At 38.6% G+C, this 15,858-nt stretch overlaps 1 protein-coding gene across 1 annotated transcript; it reads right to left on the bottom strand.

Annotated features, from left to right (window-relative positions):
- Positions 1-10,363: 10,363 nt before the first annotated feature.
- Positions 10,364-12,193, bottom strand: LOC131594709 (uncharacterized). The gene is made up of 2 exons (XM_058866909.1): positions 11,513-12,193; positions 10,364-11,251 (listed from the first exon to the last, which is right to left on the bottom strand). Exons 1-2 carry the CDS (start codon positions 12,191-12,193, stop codon positions 10,364-10,366), a joined length of 1,569 nt encoding a protein of 522 aa, XP_058722892.1.
- Between the last annotated feature and the right edge of the window lie 3,665 nt (positions 12,194-15,858).

Below are 15,858 nucleotides of genomic sequence, written 5' to 3'. Positions count from 1 at the left end.
GGGTGTTTCCCTAAGTCCTTAGTGGAAAACCTTTTGGTTTGCAATCCTATTGCCTAAGTCCTTAGAAACAAAGGTTTGCAAACCAAAGATGTAAATAATCAAGAATGTTCAAATAACCTTTCGGTATCCCTAGTCCTAGGTGATAACTACTAGATCAAATTGTTTAAAAACCTTAACAACCGTAGTCCTACAAATTGTTAACCGTAGATTAATCTTTGTTTTTCCGACAAAGAAGGCATAAAAACATTAAACAATCAAATTGCATAAAACTAATACTTGATTAAAGAAATACGGAATTCAAAAGTCATTACAATTCAAATCAGGGACACCCCCCTGGCATTGGGGGGTTTAGCCTCTCATAATATTCAAAAAACCAAAATCAGAAAGTTTAGACATTTACAAAAGATTAGGAGACTTCTGATCTTCAATGGTTTCCACTGTTGAATCTCTTCGTCTTCCAACACCTTGACGAAGCTATCTTTCTCTGCTCTGGAATTCTATCGTACGAAAAAAAGTCCCTTCCCCTTGTCTCTCAAGCCTCTTTTAATCCCTCTAGGTTTTTAGATTTCAGCCACAATGCCCAAACTGCCCCCGGACTTTAAAAATTGGAAAAACCACAAATTTAGAAATCCTGCCCGCACCGCTGACACGGCCGTGTCCCTTGACACGGCCAGACCGTGTCCGCTTCAGGTCTGGGAGATAAATTCTTCTTGAGGCCTGACACGGCCGTGTCAGGTGACACGGTTAGACCATGTCCGCCTCTGCCCATATGCTTTTTTCTTGCTTTTTGCTTCTTTCTTCACACCTTTTGGCCACGCGATCTTCCATCAATCTGAAGCTAACCTGAAACCATTACCAAACGAGATCAAAAGCACCTAATTGACAATGAAAACGACATAAAAATACATTGCTCATAGAATAACTAGAATTAGATGAATTAAAGAAAAACACTTAAAAACAACCACAAAGAGTTACCAAGTATGGTGATCCTATGCCGAATGTATGACGAAATTAGGTAGAAATGGTGACCGATCACAACCCCAAACTTATCTCATTGCTTGTCCTCAAGTGATGCAAGAGATCAAACAGAGGTCACCTTAAACTTTTCTTTGCCACAACATAGTCGATGTCTTTCGCAACTTACTTCTCTTTCTTGATTAGGCGTTCGGGCTTATCGAACCTTGTTGTCCATCACACTTCACAACAGAGTGTATTTCACCTGCAAACTTTTCACACTTCTCACATTGTCTCTCAGGGTTAGAGTATTTTTTGCTCAACATCACGATATGCAATATCAACCCTTGACTTTGCATGCATCCTACTTTCACTACACAAAGAGAATTCACACACTTTTGAGGACTTTTTAGGTTGTAACGGGGCTGAGGTGAAAGGAAGGATAAACAAGAGATTGATATGCAAATGGTTTATGAACTAGCACTTATGTTATTTTTTCTTGTCTTTGTGTTCGATTTTGTGTGAGGGGGTTTCTTCTTAGACTCTCCTTTTTACCTAATTACCGGGTAATCAACATCGTTCGAGTCTTTCAAATCTTTTTAGGCAAGTGTTTCAAACTTTTTTTTTTCTTGTGCTTTACACACTTTTCTTTTCTTTTTTTTTTCATATCACACTTGCCCTTTATTTTTTTTTAAGCACTACCCCAAACTTACAATTTCACACAGATTCAAAAGAAACAATAATTACACAAGTGCCGAACAAAGATGATAGAATGATGGTTAAGGATGACATGTGTGGGTTGAAACAAACAAGGGGGGATGGCTCAACAGGTTTAACGAGGGATAAAACATAAATAAATGAAGGACGGAAAGGCTCTGGGGAGAACAAACAAGTGCCTTAGTGTGTGATTTCATATTTGTACTGTGTCGGTAGGACAAACGCAAAATTAGAGAGATAAAGTCATACCTGATTTTACTCTCATGATGATCTTTACATGTGTTTGGCTTTTTATGTTCCTCACCATGTAGGCTAAGTTTGCAACTTCAACACACCCTTTATGTCATGTGACTTTCTTTTCCGGCTCGATTTCACCACTTACCTTCTCAGTCCAGTTCTTCAAGTTGCGTCCGACACTTTCGACTATGTCCACTTCCAAAGTACCTCGAGAGATTAAGTTCAGGTTGCACCTTTCATCCACTAACTACCATTCATCATTCATTCAACATCCATCACTCAATCTATAACACAATGTCAACACAACACACAAACAAAAACAAAAAATGGAAATCAACTAAAAGCAACTGAAAAGAACCCCTCCCACACTTGAACTAAACATTGTCCTCAATGTTTTAGAACCAGCCTCGGAGAGGTTGCTTACAGAGGTATTGCATTCCAATGATCATTTCCTAGCTTCCACTGGAGATGCTCTCTTTTATTTCCTGAAAATAAGACAAACAACCAGAAAGATTATTATTAAAACCGTGGGTTGCCTCCCACAAAGCGCTTCGTTTAACGTCGCATGGCTCGACGGTCCATTACCCTCTTTTATGGAGGGTATTTCCTTTTCCAAACCTTGTTGCTTGCCACTTCCGCAACCGCGAACTCATGAAGATGAAAAGCCTGGATAACTTTTCTCTTCAATTTGCTTCCCACATTTTTCTCGATTTCCTTAGCTTTCTTAGGACTTTTGGCGGCTACATAAGTTGGTTCCAACAGAGAGGCTATGCTTGAAACTTTTTCTTGGAGATTTTTAAGATTTTTGTCTTCTTGTTCACCTTCCGTCATACCAGTTGAAGTTTTCTCATTCACATCTGACCTATGTTTCCTGACTCCTAACATCTTCAAGGTTACCTCTTCCTCAAATGATTTCAGCGTTAGCGTCCCTTTTTCAATGTCAAAATTACAGCGGCCTGTCGACAAAAAGGGTCTCCCAAGAAGGATAGGAGTTTCTTCATCTTCCGGAATGTCCATGATGTGGAAGTCAAAAGGGAAAACAAACTTATCAACTTCCACTAGTACATCTTCAGCTACCCCATAGGATTTCTTAACGGTGTGATCGGCGAACCTTAACTGTGTCTTACTTTTATTAATCTTTTCTAATTCAAGCTTTTTGAAAATGGATAAAGGCATTAAACTTACACTAGAACCAGAATCGAGGAGTACCTTTTTAAATGCTATATTCTTGATAGTGCATGGTATCGCCACCGGCCCAGGGTCTTTCCTCCTAATTGGGATCTTTCTTGCTGAAGAGACTATACCACACTTCTCGATTACAATTTTTGGTTCTCCTCCTAGTGATCTCTTTTTCGCCAACACCTCCTTCATAAATTTCTTATACAAAGGCATGTGCTCAAGTGCTTCAAAAAAAGGTAGATTCACCTCTAACCTTTTGAACAATTTAGTGAACTTCTTAAAGTCTTTCTCCTTTGAATTCTTCTTTGTTACTCTTGAAGGGAAGGGTAGTTTAATTTCCGGTTCAACGTCTTTTTTAATTTTTTCTTCAGCTGGTTTAACCGGTGGTATCACCACTTTTGGCTCTCTTGGGTTCTCTCTTATTTCCAAATCTACCTCTATCACCATAGGGTCATCTATCTCTTCTTTTTCCTTTTCCGATTCTAACACCTTTTTACTCCTTGTTGTAACAGCATTGATCTTCTCTAGATTTTTTTGATCTTTCACAGTTTCGTTCGGAAAGTTTCCTTGTGCCTGTAGAGTGAGATGTTGTGCTATTTGACCCATTTGAACTTCAAGATTTTTGATTGAAGCCGTGGTGTTCCTGAGGTTGGCTCTTGCCTCTTCTTGAAACTGAGAGTTTTGGGTTGCCACTTTTTCAAGAGCGATCTCCCAATCTTCTTTCTTTGGTACCTGTTGTTGAAATTGTTGAGGATGATGTTGGAATTGTTGTTGATATGGAAGTTGTTGTTGTGGAGGTCTGTGTTGTTGTGAGTGCGCTGGAGTTTGAAATTGGGTTGATCCTTGCTTTTGGAAGTTTCCTTGTTGGTCCTTCCATGCGAAATTAGGATGATTTTTCCAACCCGGATTATAAGTATTGGCGTATGGATTATTTTGCCTCAACATATGAATCTGTTCCACCTGTTCCTGCGTTTCCACACAATGCGTAGCAAAATGTGGTCCACTACATATTTCACATACAACTGAGGCAGCTGGTTCAATTTGTGCTACCTTTTGTTCACTAAGATTCATCTTTTTCAGTCTTCTTTCTACTTCAGCTGCAATTTGGTCTTCCATTTTAACTACCTGATCAGCAAGCTTCAAATCAATTTTACCTTCCGGTTGGCTCATTTCACGGTCATATAACTCGATATGCTCATTAGCAGCAATAGCTTCTATGATCTTCTTGATACCCGTGGCTGTTGAAAAATTAGTTGAGCCACCGGCAGCCGTATCAATAAGCTGTTTTGTCTTAATTCGGAGACCATTTACGAAAGTCTGCATTTGCTCGGTTGGGTCCATATTATGAGTAGGACATGCAACCAAACATCTCTTGAACCTTTTGTATGCATCCCCCAACGATTCCCCTTCTTTCTACTCGAAGTTTACAATATCATATCTTTTTTGGATGAAAACTGATGCGGGGAAGTATTCGTTCAAGAAAGCGGTTTCCATCTGTTGCCATGTTGTGATGCTTCCAGCTGGAAGTGAGTAAAACCACTCTTCTGCATCTTCAGATAAGGTAAAAGGAAACATTACAAGTCTCTTAGCTTCTTCAGAATGACCTTCAATCTTTAATGACGTCGTCGTGGTGAGGAATCTTTGTAGATGCTTATTTGCATCTTCATTGATTCGTCCCGCAAACGGCTTGCTCTCCAACTGTCGGATAGTTGAAGGATGAAGTTGGAAGTGTGCAACATTGACCGGTTGGTTTACAATGGTCATTCTTCCAAGCGGTGCATTGGCCCTTCCATAATCACCCAAAAGTCTCTCTGGAGGAGGTGGATCAGCTGCCATAGTTTCAGGCTCAGAATCTGACTGCTCGGACTGAATAGATATTACTTCTTCGTCTTCTGATTCTGAAACTACAGGGGAGTCTTCTTTCGATGCCAGTCTTTTTCGCTTGACTTCTCGGAGTCGTGCTCTCAATAGTCTTTCTGGTTCTGCGTTAAAAAGAAGTTCAGCTGAGGCCTTACCTCGCATACAAGATTAGAAATCGATTAGTAGATAAGTAAAAAAAAAAAAATTAAAATAAGCAAATAAAAATTTCAGCAAAAAGAATTTTAATTGCAGAGCAATAAAATTTTAATTGACTGAATAATAACTTATATTTTGGCAATCCCCGGCAACGGCGCCAAAAACTTGATCGGAAAAATAGCAAGTGTACTATTTTCACCGGTGTAGTTATAATGGGTTTTACCCCAAGTATCGATCACGAGGATTGCGTAGGAAACACAAGTTATTTAAGTCAATTAAACAAAAGAGCAAATAGGTGTTTTGTTATAATGCAATAAGTAAATTTAAATAAAAGAAATAATAAAAATAAGCTGAAATTAAAGTTTGACTTTTAGATATAATTTGAGGTAATGCCAGGGTAGGTGTTTGATCTTCCTTATAATGACGCTGTAAAAAGATCTCTTCAACAAGTTCATAGAATGCAACTATTTGTTCTTAAGGGTGTTTCCCTAAGTCCTTAGTGGAAAACCTTTTGGTTTGCAATCCTATTGCCTAAGTCCTTAGAAACAAAGGTTTGCAAACCAAAGATGTAAATAATCAAGAATGTTCAAATAACCTTTCGGTATCCCTAGTCCTAGGTGATAACTACTAGATCAAATTGTTTAAAAACCTTAACAACCGTAGTCCTACAAATTGTTAACCGTAGATTAATCTTTGTTTTTCCGACAAAGAAGGCATAAAAACATTAAACAATCAAATTGCATAAAACTAATACTTGATTAAAGAAATACGGAATTCAAAAGTCATTACAATTCAAATCAGGGACACCCCCCTGGCATTGGGGGGTTTAGCCTCTCATAATATTCAAAAAACCAAAATCAGAAAGTTTAGACATTTACAAAAGATTAGGAGACTTCTGATCTTCAATGGTTTCCACTGTTGAATCTCTTCGTCTTCCAACACCTTGACGAAGCTATCTTTCTCTGCTCTGGAATTCTATCGTACGAAAAAAAGTCCCTTCCCCTTGTCTCTCAAGCCTCTTTTAATCCCTCTAGGTTTTTAGATTTCAGCCACAATGCCCAAACTGCCCCCGGACTTTAAAAATTGGAAAAACCACAAATTTAGAAATCCTGCCCGCACCGCTGACACGGCCGTGTCCCTTGACACGGCCAGACCGTGTCCGCTTCTGGTCTGGGAGATAAATTCTTCTTGAGGCCTGACACGGCCGTGTCAGGTGACACGGTCAGACCATGTCCGCCTCTGCCCATATGCTTTTTCCTTGCTTTTTGCTTCTTTCTTCACACCTTTTGGCCACGCGATCTTCCATCAATCTGAAGCTAACCTGAAACCATTACCAAACGAGATCAAAAGCACCTAATTGACAATGAAAACGACATTAAAATACATTGCTCATAGAATAACTAGAATTAGATGAATTAAAGAAAAACACTTAAAAACAACCACAAAGTGTTACCAAGTATGGTGATCCTATGCCGAATGTATGACGAAATTAGGTAGAAATGGTGACCGATCAGGTGGCATCTGAAAGCCCATCTCAGGTAATGTTTCAATCTGCCAACAACATTTCGCAGACGACATTCAAATGCAACTTCCAACATCTCTTCTGATCAAGGTAAGTGCAAATTTTTAGGGCATCTAAATATTCAATCATCTTCTACCTTCAGATTTCAGACAATCTCTTCAGGTTTAAGAAGATTGAATAGGGGCAACTGTTATACCCCAAAATTTGCCCGCATCTTTTTTCAAGAAAACTCCAATCTGAAAATTAAGAGTCTCATATAATCATGGATTTTTATTTCAACAAATATCCTGACATATGAAATACTTAGTTTTTAGAATTTTTCTTATACAGTAATTTGGCTTGTAGTTGAATTTATTCTTACGCAAACGCCAAATACTGTTTATTACTTCACACATGCTACTTATTTATTTACAGATAAATAGCACTCACACAATTCCAAGATTTTTGTTCTAGAAGTCTTCTGAATATCACGCGATTAGCAGAGACTCAACACTGCACAAAAATCAAGTACGCTTAACTATCTCCTACACAAACAGTCCCTGACTAGGGTTTTCTTGTTTTTACAGGAGAAATAAGTTTTTGAGACCTCAAATGGATTTCATGCACATCCATATATCTCAAAGTACCATCATACAAATTTTCAAACTTCAATTCACTCAGACGCACCGTCAGCAGCTCAAACAGTCAACAGACGACCCGTTTGACCAAAAAGTCAACAGACAGTCAAAAATGAAATTTTTTGTCAAAGTCCATATTTTGTCAAAGGATTCATCATTTTATCATTGGATGATCATAATTCATCAAGGAAAGATCAAAAATCAACAAAACCCTAAGATTCAAAATTAGGGTTTTTGCCTGAAAAGTCAACTCAAATTTGACTGGTCATAACTCTCTCATCCTTCATCCAAAAAATTCAAACCAAAGCTCATTTTGAAGGAAATTCAATTATATTTCAAATGCAATTGATCCCATGGTCATTGCATTCACCATTTGAAAAATATGACCAAAGACATTACAGGTCATTTTCAAAGTCAACAAAAAGACACTTTTTTCAAAAGGACACACAAGGAGCATCAAAAATCATTTTGACATGAGACCAAAGACATTGGTTAGAGGACTCTTTGAGGTTTCCAAAAAGTGCAAGAACTCCTTCATATGACAAAAATTGAGGGATTTACACCTTGTTGAAGTTGGCTAAATTTTGGAAAATGCATAAAAACAACATTGCTCAAAAATGCATTTTTTCCAAATGGGGCAAAGTTTTCATGGTTCAAACATCATTAGCATAATATTATGGGCCTCCCACGACCAAGACAAGGCCCACTCCATTTTTTATTCATTTTTGGTTTAATTTTATCACATATAAGATTAAATTAAAAAAGAAAAATGGATGGATAAAGAATAGCTTACAAACCAAGCATGACTCATCAAGAGAATCATTCAACTCTGCCCCAAGCCAAGTACAAACAGAAGGAGGGTGGAAAATCAAGCCATGGTGGCTTAAATGCAAAGCTACTCATGTTGAAAAAGTCAAGATTCCACAAAGCTAATGAATGCTTCTTAGCTTCAATTATAAGCAGCTCTTGGCCTATAAAAGAGCTATCATACTTCAGCAATAAAAGGAGACACGAGTTCATAGTCAGTAGAATGCTTGTAACATATTTGTAACAACTTGAATTTTTCAAAGAAATTTAAAATTCGAATTTTAATTTCTAGCTTGTTTCAGTTCAAACTAAACACTTAAATACAATCCTCAATCATCATTGAACATATCCCAATCAGTTTCAAGCCTTGAAGCACTCAGAATCATCTATTATACCTCACGGTTTGTTCAAACTAAAACCAACTTATATCTCATAACACACGCATATCTAGCAAGATGTAGATATATATTTGAACTTAGTGTGGTGTGTAGATCGTTTCTGGAAGTTTAATTGAGCTTTGGATGCTTGTATACGAATCTACCATTTTAGGGTTTTCCAGCTCAAATTTAGGGTTTATAGTTAGAGCCAAAATCAGAACAAATTAAGAGCATGGTTGAATTCAGTGGAACAAGACGAATCAAATGGACATATCGCGCCAAATTTCTTTTCAGGTTTACCCCTATTCACTATTTTGCAGGTCTGAAGCTCATCAATTACAGCGCTTTTTTCATAAAAGCGCTATTAAAGGTCCTGGCGAGAGGTTGAAGACGATGAAGTGTCCTCACCTCATTGGACAGCACGCGCGCGTTTTTTTTAAATTAACCTTTGGTTTCAGTGTTTGCAGGCGTGTCACAAGTGGTGGACCCTCACAATCTGAGCCATCAGATCTCATTTATTAATTCATCCAACGCATCAGAATGAAGCCCTATACCATGGACTTTATTTAAATACCACACTGGATCATTAATTATATATTTCTATTTTTATTTTAATTTCTTTGCAAAATTTGAAATTCTGGACTCAGACACATGATGTCTAACAGGATGTCACGACATTACTATCTAAACGTTTTTAAACAAAAGAACAAAGAGTAAACAGAAAAACAACACAGGAAAGTTGTTAACCCAGTTCGGTGCAAACACACCTACATCTGGGGGCTACCAAGCCAGGGAGGAAGTCCATTATAAGTAATATCAATTAAAGGTAATACAAATCAAGATTACGCCTTTCACTTAATATCTACCCAATGCAACTTCAATCTAAACAACTTAGACCAGAGTTCCTACTTACTCCCCCTCAATCACAGCAGTGATGAAAACTAACCAACGAATAACAAAAGAAGACACTCTTCAAGGACACAACTTGATCTTGCTTAAAAGCTTTGATCAAGTACAATAGTACTCTTGCTTAAAAGCTTTGAGTACTTCTTACAACTCAAAACAAAACGCCTAGACCAAGACAATCATCATGATGATTGTTTGGCTTACAAGAAAGCTACAACGAAAGACTTAAAAACAAAGAACTCTAAAAGTTTCTCAAACAAAAACCCTAACGTCAACAGCAGCACCTGCGTGGAATAAATAGCCTTCATACAATACAGCAGCTGGGCCTTGGATCCACAAAATAGTTTTAACCCTAATAAAACTAATCTCCATAAATCAAGGAACTAATAATAATAATCATCCAAGACGTCCTTGAAACAGACCAGAATCCATCATTACCAAATAAAGCGCATAGGATCTTATCAGATCACATAACCATAAATAGTAATAGAAAAGAACGAACAGCTGCGAATGTCATGACATCGGCCTTGACATCAGGTAAAGGCCTGCATAAGGAAAGACTTCACAACAGCAGAATGCATGTCATGACACCAGTTTTGACAAGATAGAACCACAACTAGTTTTACCAAAAATTACAGCCAATCAACAACATCTACAAACTCCCCCTTTGGCAAATTTTTGGCTAAAACACTAATAGATGTAAACAGATATCAGAGCATACACAGCAACCAACAACAGAAAAATAAATTCTGTAACAGAAAAATAAATTCTGACAGCAATTTGATTAATCACCAGAAAACCAGAAAACATCTACTTAATCAACTGTTATGGAAACCACTTGTCATTGTCAGGGAGAACCAGAGAAAACCCAAAATAAAGAAAACCACAAAACAACCATGTCCAAAAAAAACCAAGAGATCACCAAAATAACAGAACAACCATTACAACTACACTACCACTACCAAACCACTACCAAATTACTCCCCCTTTTTAGCCACAAAAGGAGCCAAAACATATTCAGCTCAGCAGAGCTAATCATCAGACCCATCACTGTCTTCATCACTAGAGCCACCAGGATTGTCATCACTTGAGCTACTAGTCCATTCAGCAGCATCACTACTCCCACTCTCAGCACCCTCAGCCTCTTCCTCAGCTTCTTCCTCAGCCTCTTTGTCTTCATCCATATTGTCACCACCCTTTTCACCATCCAGATCATCATCTGTAGACTGCTCAAGACTGTGGATGAGATTTTCAAGTTTCATCTTCCTGTTGTCCAACTCTTGACAAGTCTCTTTTAGCTCAGCAATAAGAAGAGCTTTGTTCACAGATTTGCTGGGTTGTGATGTCCCAGCAGATGTCTTGTCATCAGACCTCTGCAGCAGCTTGTAGTGAAAAGACAAAGCACTCTCCCTCTTACATACAGAATCTTTACTTTTCAGAATTCCAGGGTGTTGCTTGAGGATTATTCCACATATCAGAGATGGGAAAGCAATGGGAAGCTTGGTAGCAAAGGTACCAACATGCCTCATAGTTTGATCAAATATGTAGGTCCCATAGTCAAATTTTTTCTTGGTTCCCACAGCATATATGAATCTTCCTAGGCCAACAGCAATGGTGGAAGTGTGATTGGTAGGCACCCAGTTAGCAGCACCAATTTTGTGCAGCAATGCATACCTGACATTAAGAGAACTAGCAGACAGTTTGCTCTTTATGGGCCACTTCTTAACCTTACCACCAGTGATTACCTTGCAAACCTCATTATCAGTCACTTCAAGCTCAGGTTGAGCCTCAGCATCTCTACCTAGATATAGGTTGATAACAGCAGGGGAAAAATCTATACACTTTCTTCTAACATACACCTTATGAAAATCATCAGTTGTTCCATCACCACAATCTTGAGACAAATTCACAATAAATTCCTTCACCAGCATTTCATAACACTTTGAAAAATGAGTAACAGTTTTAATCAAACCTGCAGCCTTGATGAGCTTCATGACCTCTTGACATTCCAGAGCATCATTTGCTAATTCTCTTTCCAGAGCCAGCCTTCTTTGATAGACAAACTTCCACTGGATAGCATTTGAAGCATAGTGCAAGTAAATGTTATCCAAAGGAACATCACGAACCTTTGTGGAGGACTTTGTGACAGCAATCTTCTTCTTGGATGGGATGTCAGGGACATCACTTAAGACATCATCTTCTGGGACAGAAACACTTCTTTCTTTCCTCTTCTTCACAGTAGCCTTGCTCCCTGTGGTTGAAGGTTCAGCAAGGACCTTCTTGACCTTCTTTATAGTGACCTTCTTTTGAGGAGTAACCTGAGGTTTGGAGAAATCTTGATCACAAGCCTGTTTGCCCTTACGAGTCTTGACTCTATGAGAGATGCTAGAGATGAGTTCATCATCAGCAATGTCAATAGAATCATCCAGATCATTCAGATTCACAACATCATGCACAGTAGGACCTTCATTAGGGGTTTCTTTAGAAGCAGCAACAGGAACCTCTTCAGCTTTCTCAGGCTCAAGAACTTCAGCATCTTTAGTACCAGATGTTTCAACATTAATAGCTTCAGATGTCTCAACTTCTTTGGCACCTGGGTTCTTCTCATCAGTGTTATCAACCGATGTCTCAACATCACCCTGATCTTTGCTAGCATCATCTTGACCATCTTGATCATCTTTGCTGTTCTCAGAGGCAGACATCTGGGCTAGAGGAACAGATATCCCATCAACCTTGTGCCCTTCATTCAAGATTCTTGTGACAATACCTGCGATCGCATTGTGAACATAAGCAGAACCCTCTCTACCTTGAACAGAAAAGGTTTCAGGAACAGGTCCCCCAGTTAATTTTCTTGCATGCATCTTTCTTGGTGGATTACGGACAGTATCGGTAGCAGGAACAGAGTTCAATGGCACAACATCCAGCACAACATCTTGATCACTCACAACATTTGGTGCCCTAGAACCTGATGCTGTTTCAGAGGTAGGAGAAGATTTCTTTGAGGGAGAACTCTGAGACATGGTGAGAGAAAGTGGAAATCTGGGTAAGGGATTGTGAATGCAGCAACACAGAGAGATAGCGTGAGTGTGGAGGAGAGGTTTTGGAGGAATGGAAACCGTTTGTGTAACTTGTAAAAGGGGGGGAAAATACACTTTAATGTGTAATGATATCAAAGATTTGGAGAGAGAAATATTGCTGGCCCCACACCCAATTAATTGCTATAATCCTTCACAAAGACAAATGCCTAGTTTGCTTCTTAGATTTTCAAATTGATTTGCATCCAAGGCTTTTGTGAAAATGTCAGCCAATTGAAGGTTTGTAGCAACATGTTCCAAGGCAATTATTTTATCTTCAACAAGATCTCTAATGTAATGATGTCTAATATCAATGTGCTTGGTCCTGCTATGCTGAATGGGATTCTTTGAAATGTTAATGGTACTTAAGTTGTCACAATATAATGTCATGACATCTTGTGTGACATTGTATTCTATTAACATTTGTTTCATCCAAACAAGCTGAGAGCAACTACTTCCTGCTGCAATGTATTCTGCCTCTGCAGTGCACAAGGACACACAATTTTGTTTCTTGCTGAACCATGAAATAAGATTATTACCCAAGAAGAAACATCCTCCTGAAGTACTTTTTCTGTCATCAGCACTTCCAGCCCAATCTGCATCACAATATCCAGTGAGAATAGGTTCACACCCATGAGAGTAGAGCATTCCATATTCACAAGTACCATTCACATATTTCAGGATCCTCTTGACTTGGTTGATATGGCTGATCTTAGGATTTGCTTGATACCTAGCACACACCCCAACAGCAAAAGCAATATCAGGTCTACTGGCTGTGAGATACAGCAGACTTCCTATCATGCTTCTATATAAACTTTGATCAACACTGGTTCCCTTTTCATCTTTGGACAACTTTAAGTGAGTAGGAGCTGGTGTTCTTTTGTGAGAAGCATTTTCCATTCCAAACTATTTAACAATGTTTTTAGCATACTTACTCTGAGAGAGAAAGATTGAGTCTTCCATCTGTTTAACTTGCAGCCCAAGAAAATAAGTTAATTCTCCAACTAGACTCATTTCAAATTTTGATTGCATCTGATCAACAAAATGTCTAGTCATCTTGTCTGACATCCCCCCAAACACAATATCATCCACATAGATTTGAGCAATCAGGATCTTTCCTCCTTCATCTTTAACAAAGAGAGTTTTATCTATTCCTCCTTTCCTGTACCCATTACCAGTAAGAAACTCAGTTAGTCTCTCATACCAAGCTCTAGGGGCTTGTTTTAGGCCATAAAGAGCTTTTCTTAGTTTGTACACATAGTCAGGATGATTTGGATCAGCAAAACCTTTAGGTTGCTCCACATAAACTTCCTCACTCAGGTATCCATTCAAGAAAGCACTCTTCACATCCATCTGATATAGTTTGAATTTTAGAATATAAGCAACTCCTAGCAGTAATCTAATTGACTCAAGTCTAGCAACTGGAGCAAAGGTTTCATCAAAGTCAATTCCTTCAACTTGAGTGTATCCTTGAGCAACTAGCCTTGCTTTGTTTCTGACAACAGTTCCCAGTTCATCTGACTTGTTCTTGTAAACCCATTTTGTTCCAATGACATTAGTACCTTTAGGTCTTGGTACCAGCTCCCATACTTCATTCCTTTCAAACTGGCCTAGTTCTTCCTGCATGGCATTAATCCAGAACTCGTCTGTTAAGGCTTCCTTGACATTTTTAGGTTCAATTTTTGACACAAAACAAGAGTTTGAAACTACTTCCCTTGACCTTGTAGTAATTCCACTGTTGAAATCACCTATAATAAGTTCACTAGGATGATTTTTTTGAACTCTTATTGATGGACTCTTGTTAGGAAGTTTAGTCTCAGATTCTGTGATAGTAGGACTGCAATCATCTTCTCTTGTAGATCCTTCAGCTGTAATATCCCAGAATGTTCCGACATCTTCTGTGACATCTGCTTGATTGTGGTCATCATCAACCACAACATTTATGGACTCCATTATTATTCTGGTTCTTGAGTTGAACACTCGATAGGCTCTACTGTTCGTAGAGTAGCCCAGAAAGATTCCTTCATCACTCTTGGGATCCATCTTCCTTCTGTGATCTCTATCAGCAAGAATGTAACACTTACTACCAAACACATGGAAGTATTTGACAGTGGGTTTTCTTCCCTTCCAGATCTCATATAGGGTGGTAGAGGTTCCTTTTCTTAAGGTAACTCTATTATGGACATAACATGCAGTATTCATGGCTTCAGCCCAGAAGTAGATAGGAAGATTCTTAGCATGGATCATGGCTCTGGCTGATTCTTGAATAGTTCTATTTTTTCTTTCAACAACCCCATTTTGCTGTGGAGTAATAGGGGAAGAAAATTCATGATGTATTCCTTCAGAGGAGCAGAAATCAGCAAACTTTTGATTCTCAAATTCCTTTCCATGATCACTCCTAATTCTCACAACACCATTTTCTTTTTCTCTTTGAACTCTTTGACATAGGTCCTTGAAAACATCAAACACATCTGATTTTTCTCTGATGAAATTTACCCATGTGTATCTGGAGTAGTCATCTACCACCACATAAGCATATTTCTTTCCTCCAAGACTTTCTATTTGCATTGGTCCCATCAAGTCCATATGTAGCAGTTCAAGAACTCTGGAAGTAGTCAGATGTGTAACCTTTGGATGTGACATCCTGGTTTGTTTTCCTACCTGACATTCACCACATATTCTTCCTTCATCAATTTGTAGCTTAGGAATTCCTCTCACAGCTTCCAGAGAAATAATCCTTTTCATACCTCTTAGATGAAGGTGACCAAGTTTTTGGTGCCACAGCTTTGCTTCTTCTTCCTTAGAGCATACAGTAGAATAGCTGGATTCATGAGACACCCACAAGTAGCAGTTATCTTTGGATCTGACACCCCTCATTACTACTTCCTTTTCTTCATTAGTAACCACACACTCAGCTTTAGTGAAGTTGACTTGGTATCCTTTGTCACAGAGTTGACTGATGCTTATAAGATTAGCAGTCAGGCCTTTGACCAACAAAACACCTTCTAAATTTGGCACTCCTGAACAGTCTAATTTTCCAACTCCTTTGATTTCTCCTTTAGCTCCATCACCAAAGGTTACATAACTAGTAGAATGACTCTTGATATCAACAAGCAGATTCTTGAGTCCAGTCATGTGTCTGGAACATCCACTGTCAAAATACCAGTCTTCTTTGGCTGAAACTCTAAGAGATGTATGGGCTATTAAAGCCATATTTTTAGGCTTCCATTGTTGCTTCTGGATGGGCATGATCTGCTTAGGTTTGTAGTAAGGAGCTTGATCTGGGTATCCATATAATCTGAAGCAAAAAGGCTTAATGTGTCCAAATCTCCCACAGTAATGACATCTCCGTCTTTGAAACTTTCTCTTCATTTCACTTTTCTCGTGATGTTGAGTCACATGTTTTGACATCGGTTTCAACATCTCAGCTTCAGGTTTAGTTCTGCTACTAT

The sequence above is a fragment of the Vicia villosa genome, linkage group LG1 (assembly GCF_029867415.1).
Source record: "Vicia villosa cultivar HV-30 ecotype Madison, WI linkage group LG1, Vvil1.0, whole genome shotgun sequence".
In the NCBI taxonomy this organism is placed as follows: domain Eukaryota; kingdom Viridiplantae; phylum Streptophyta; class Magnoliopsida; order Fabales; family Fabaceae; genus Vicia; species Vicia villosa.
This window is presented reverse-complemented; position numbering and strand designations above follow the sequence as displayed.

Coding starts and splice junctions, on each gene's coding strand:
- LOC131594709 (XM_058866909.1), bottom strand. CDS start 12,193: ATGCATGCAAGAAAATTAACTGGGGGACCTGTTCCTGAAACCTTTTCT. Junction 11,252..11,512: donor AAGATGATGTCTTAAGTGAT/GTCCCTGACATC, acceptor ATGCTGGTGAAG/GAATTTATTGTGAATTTGTC.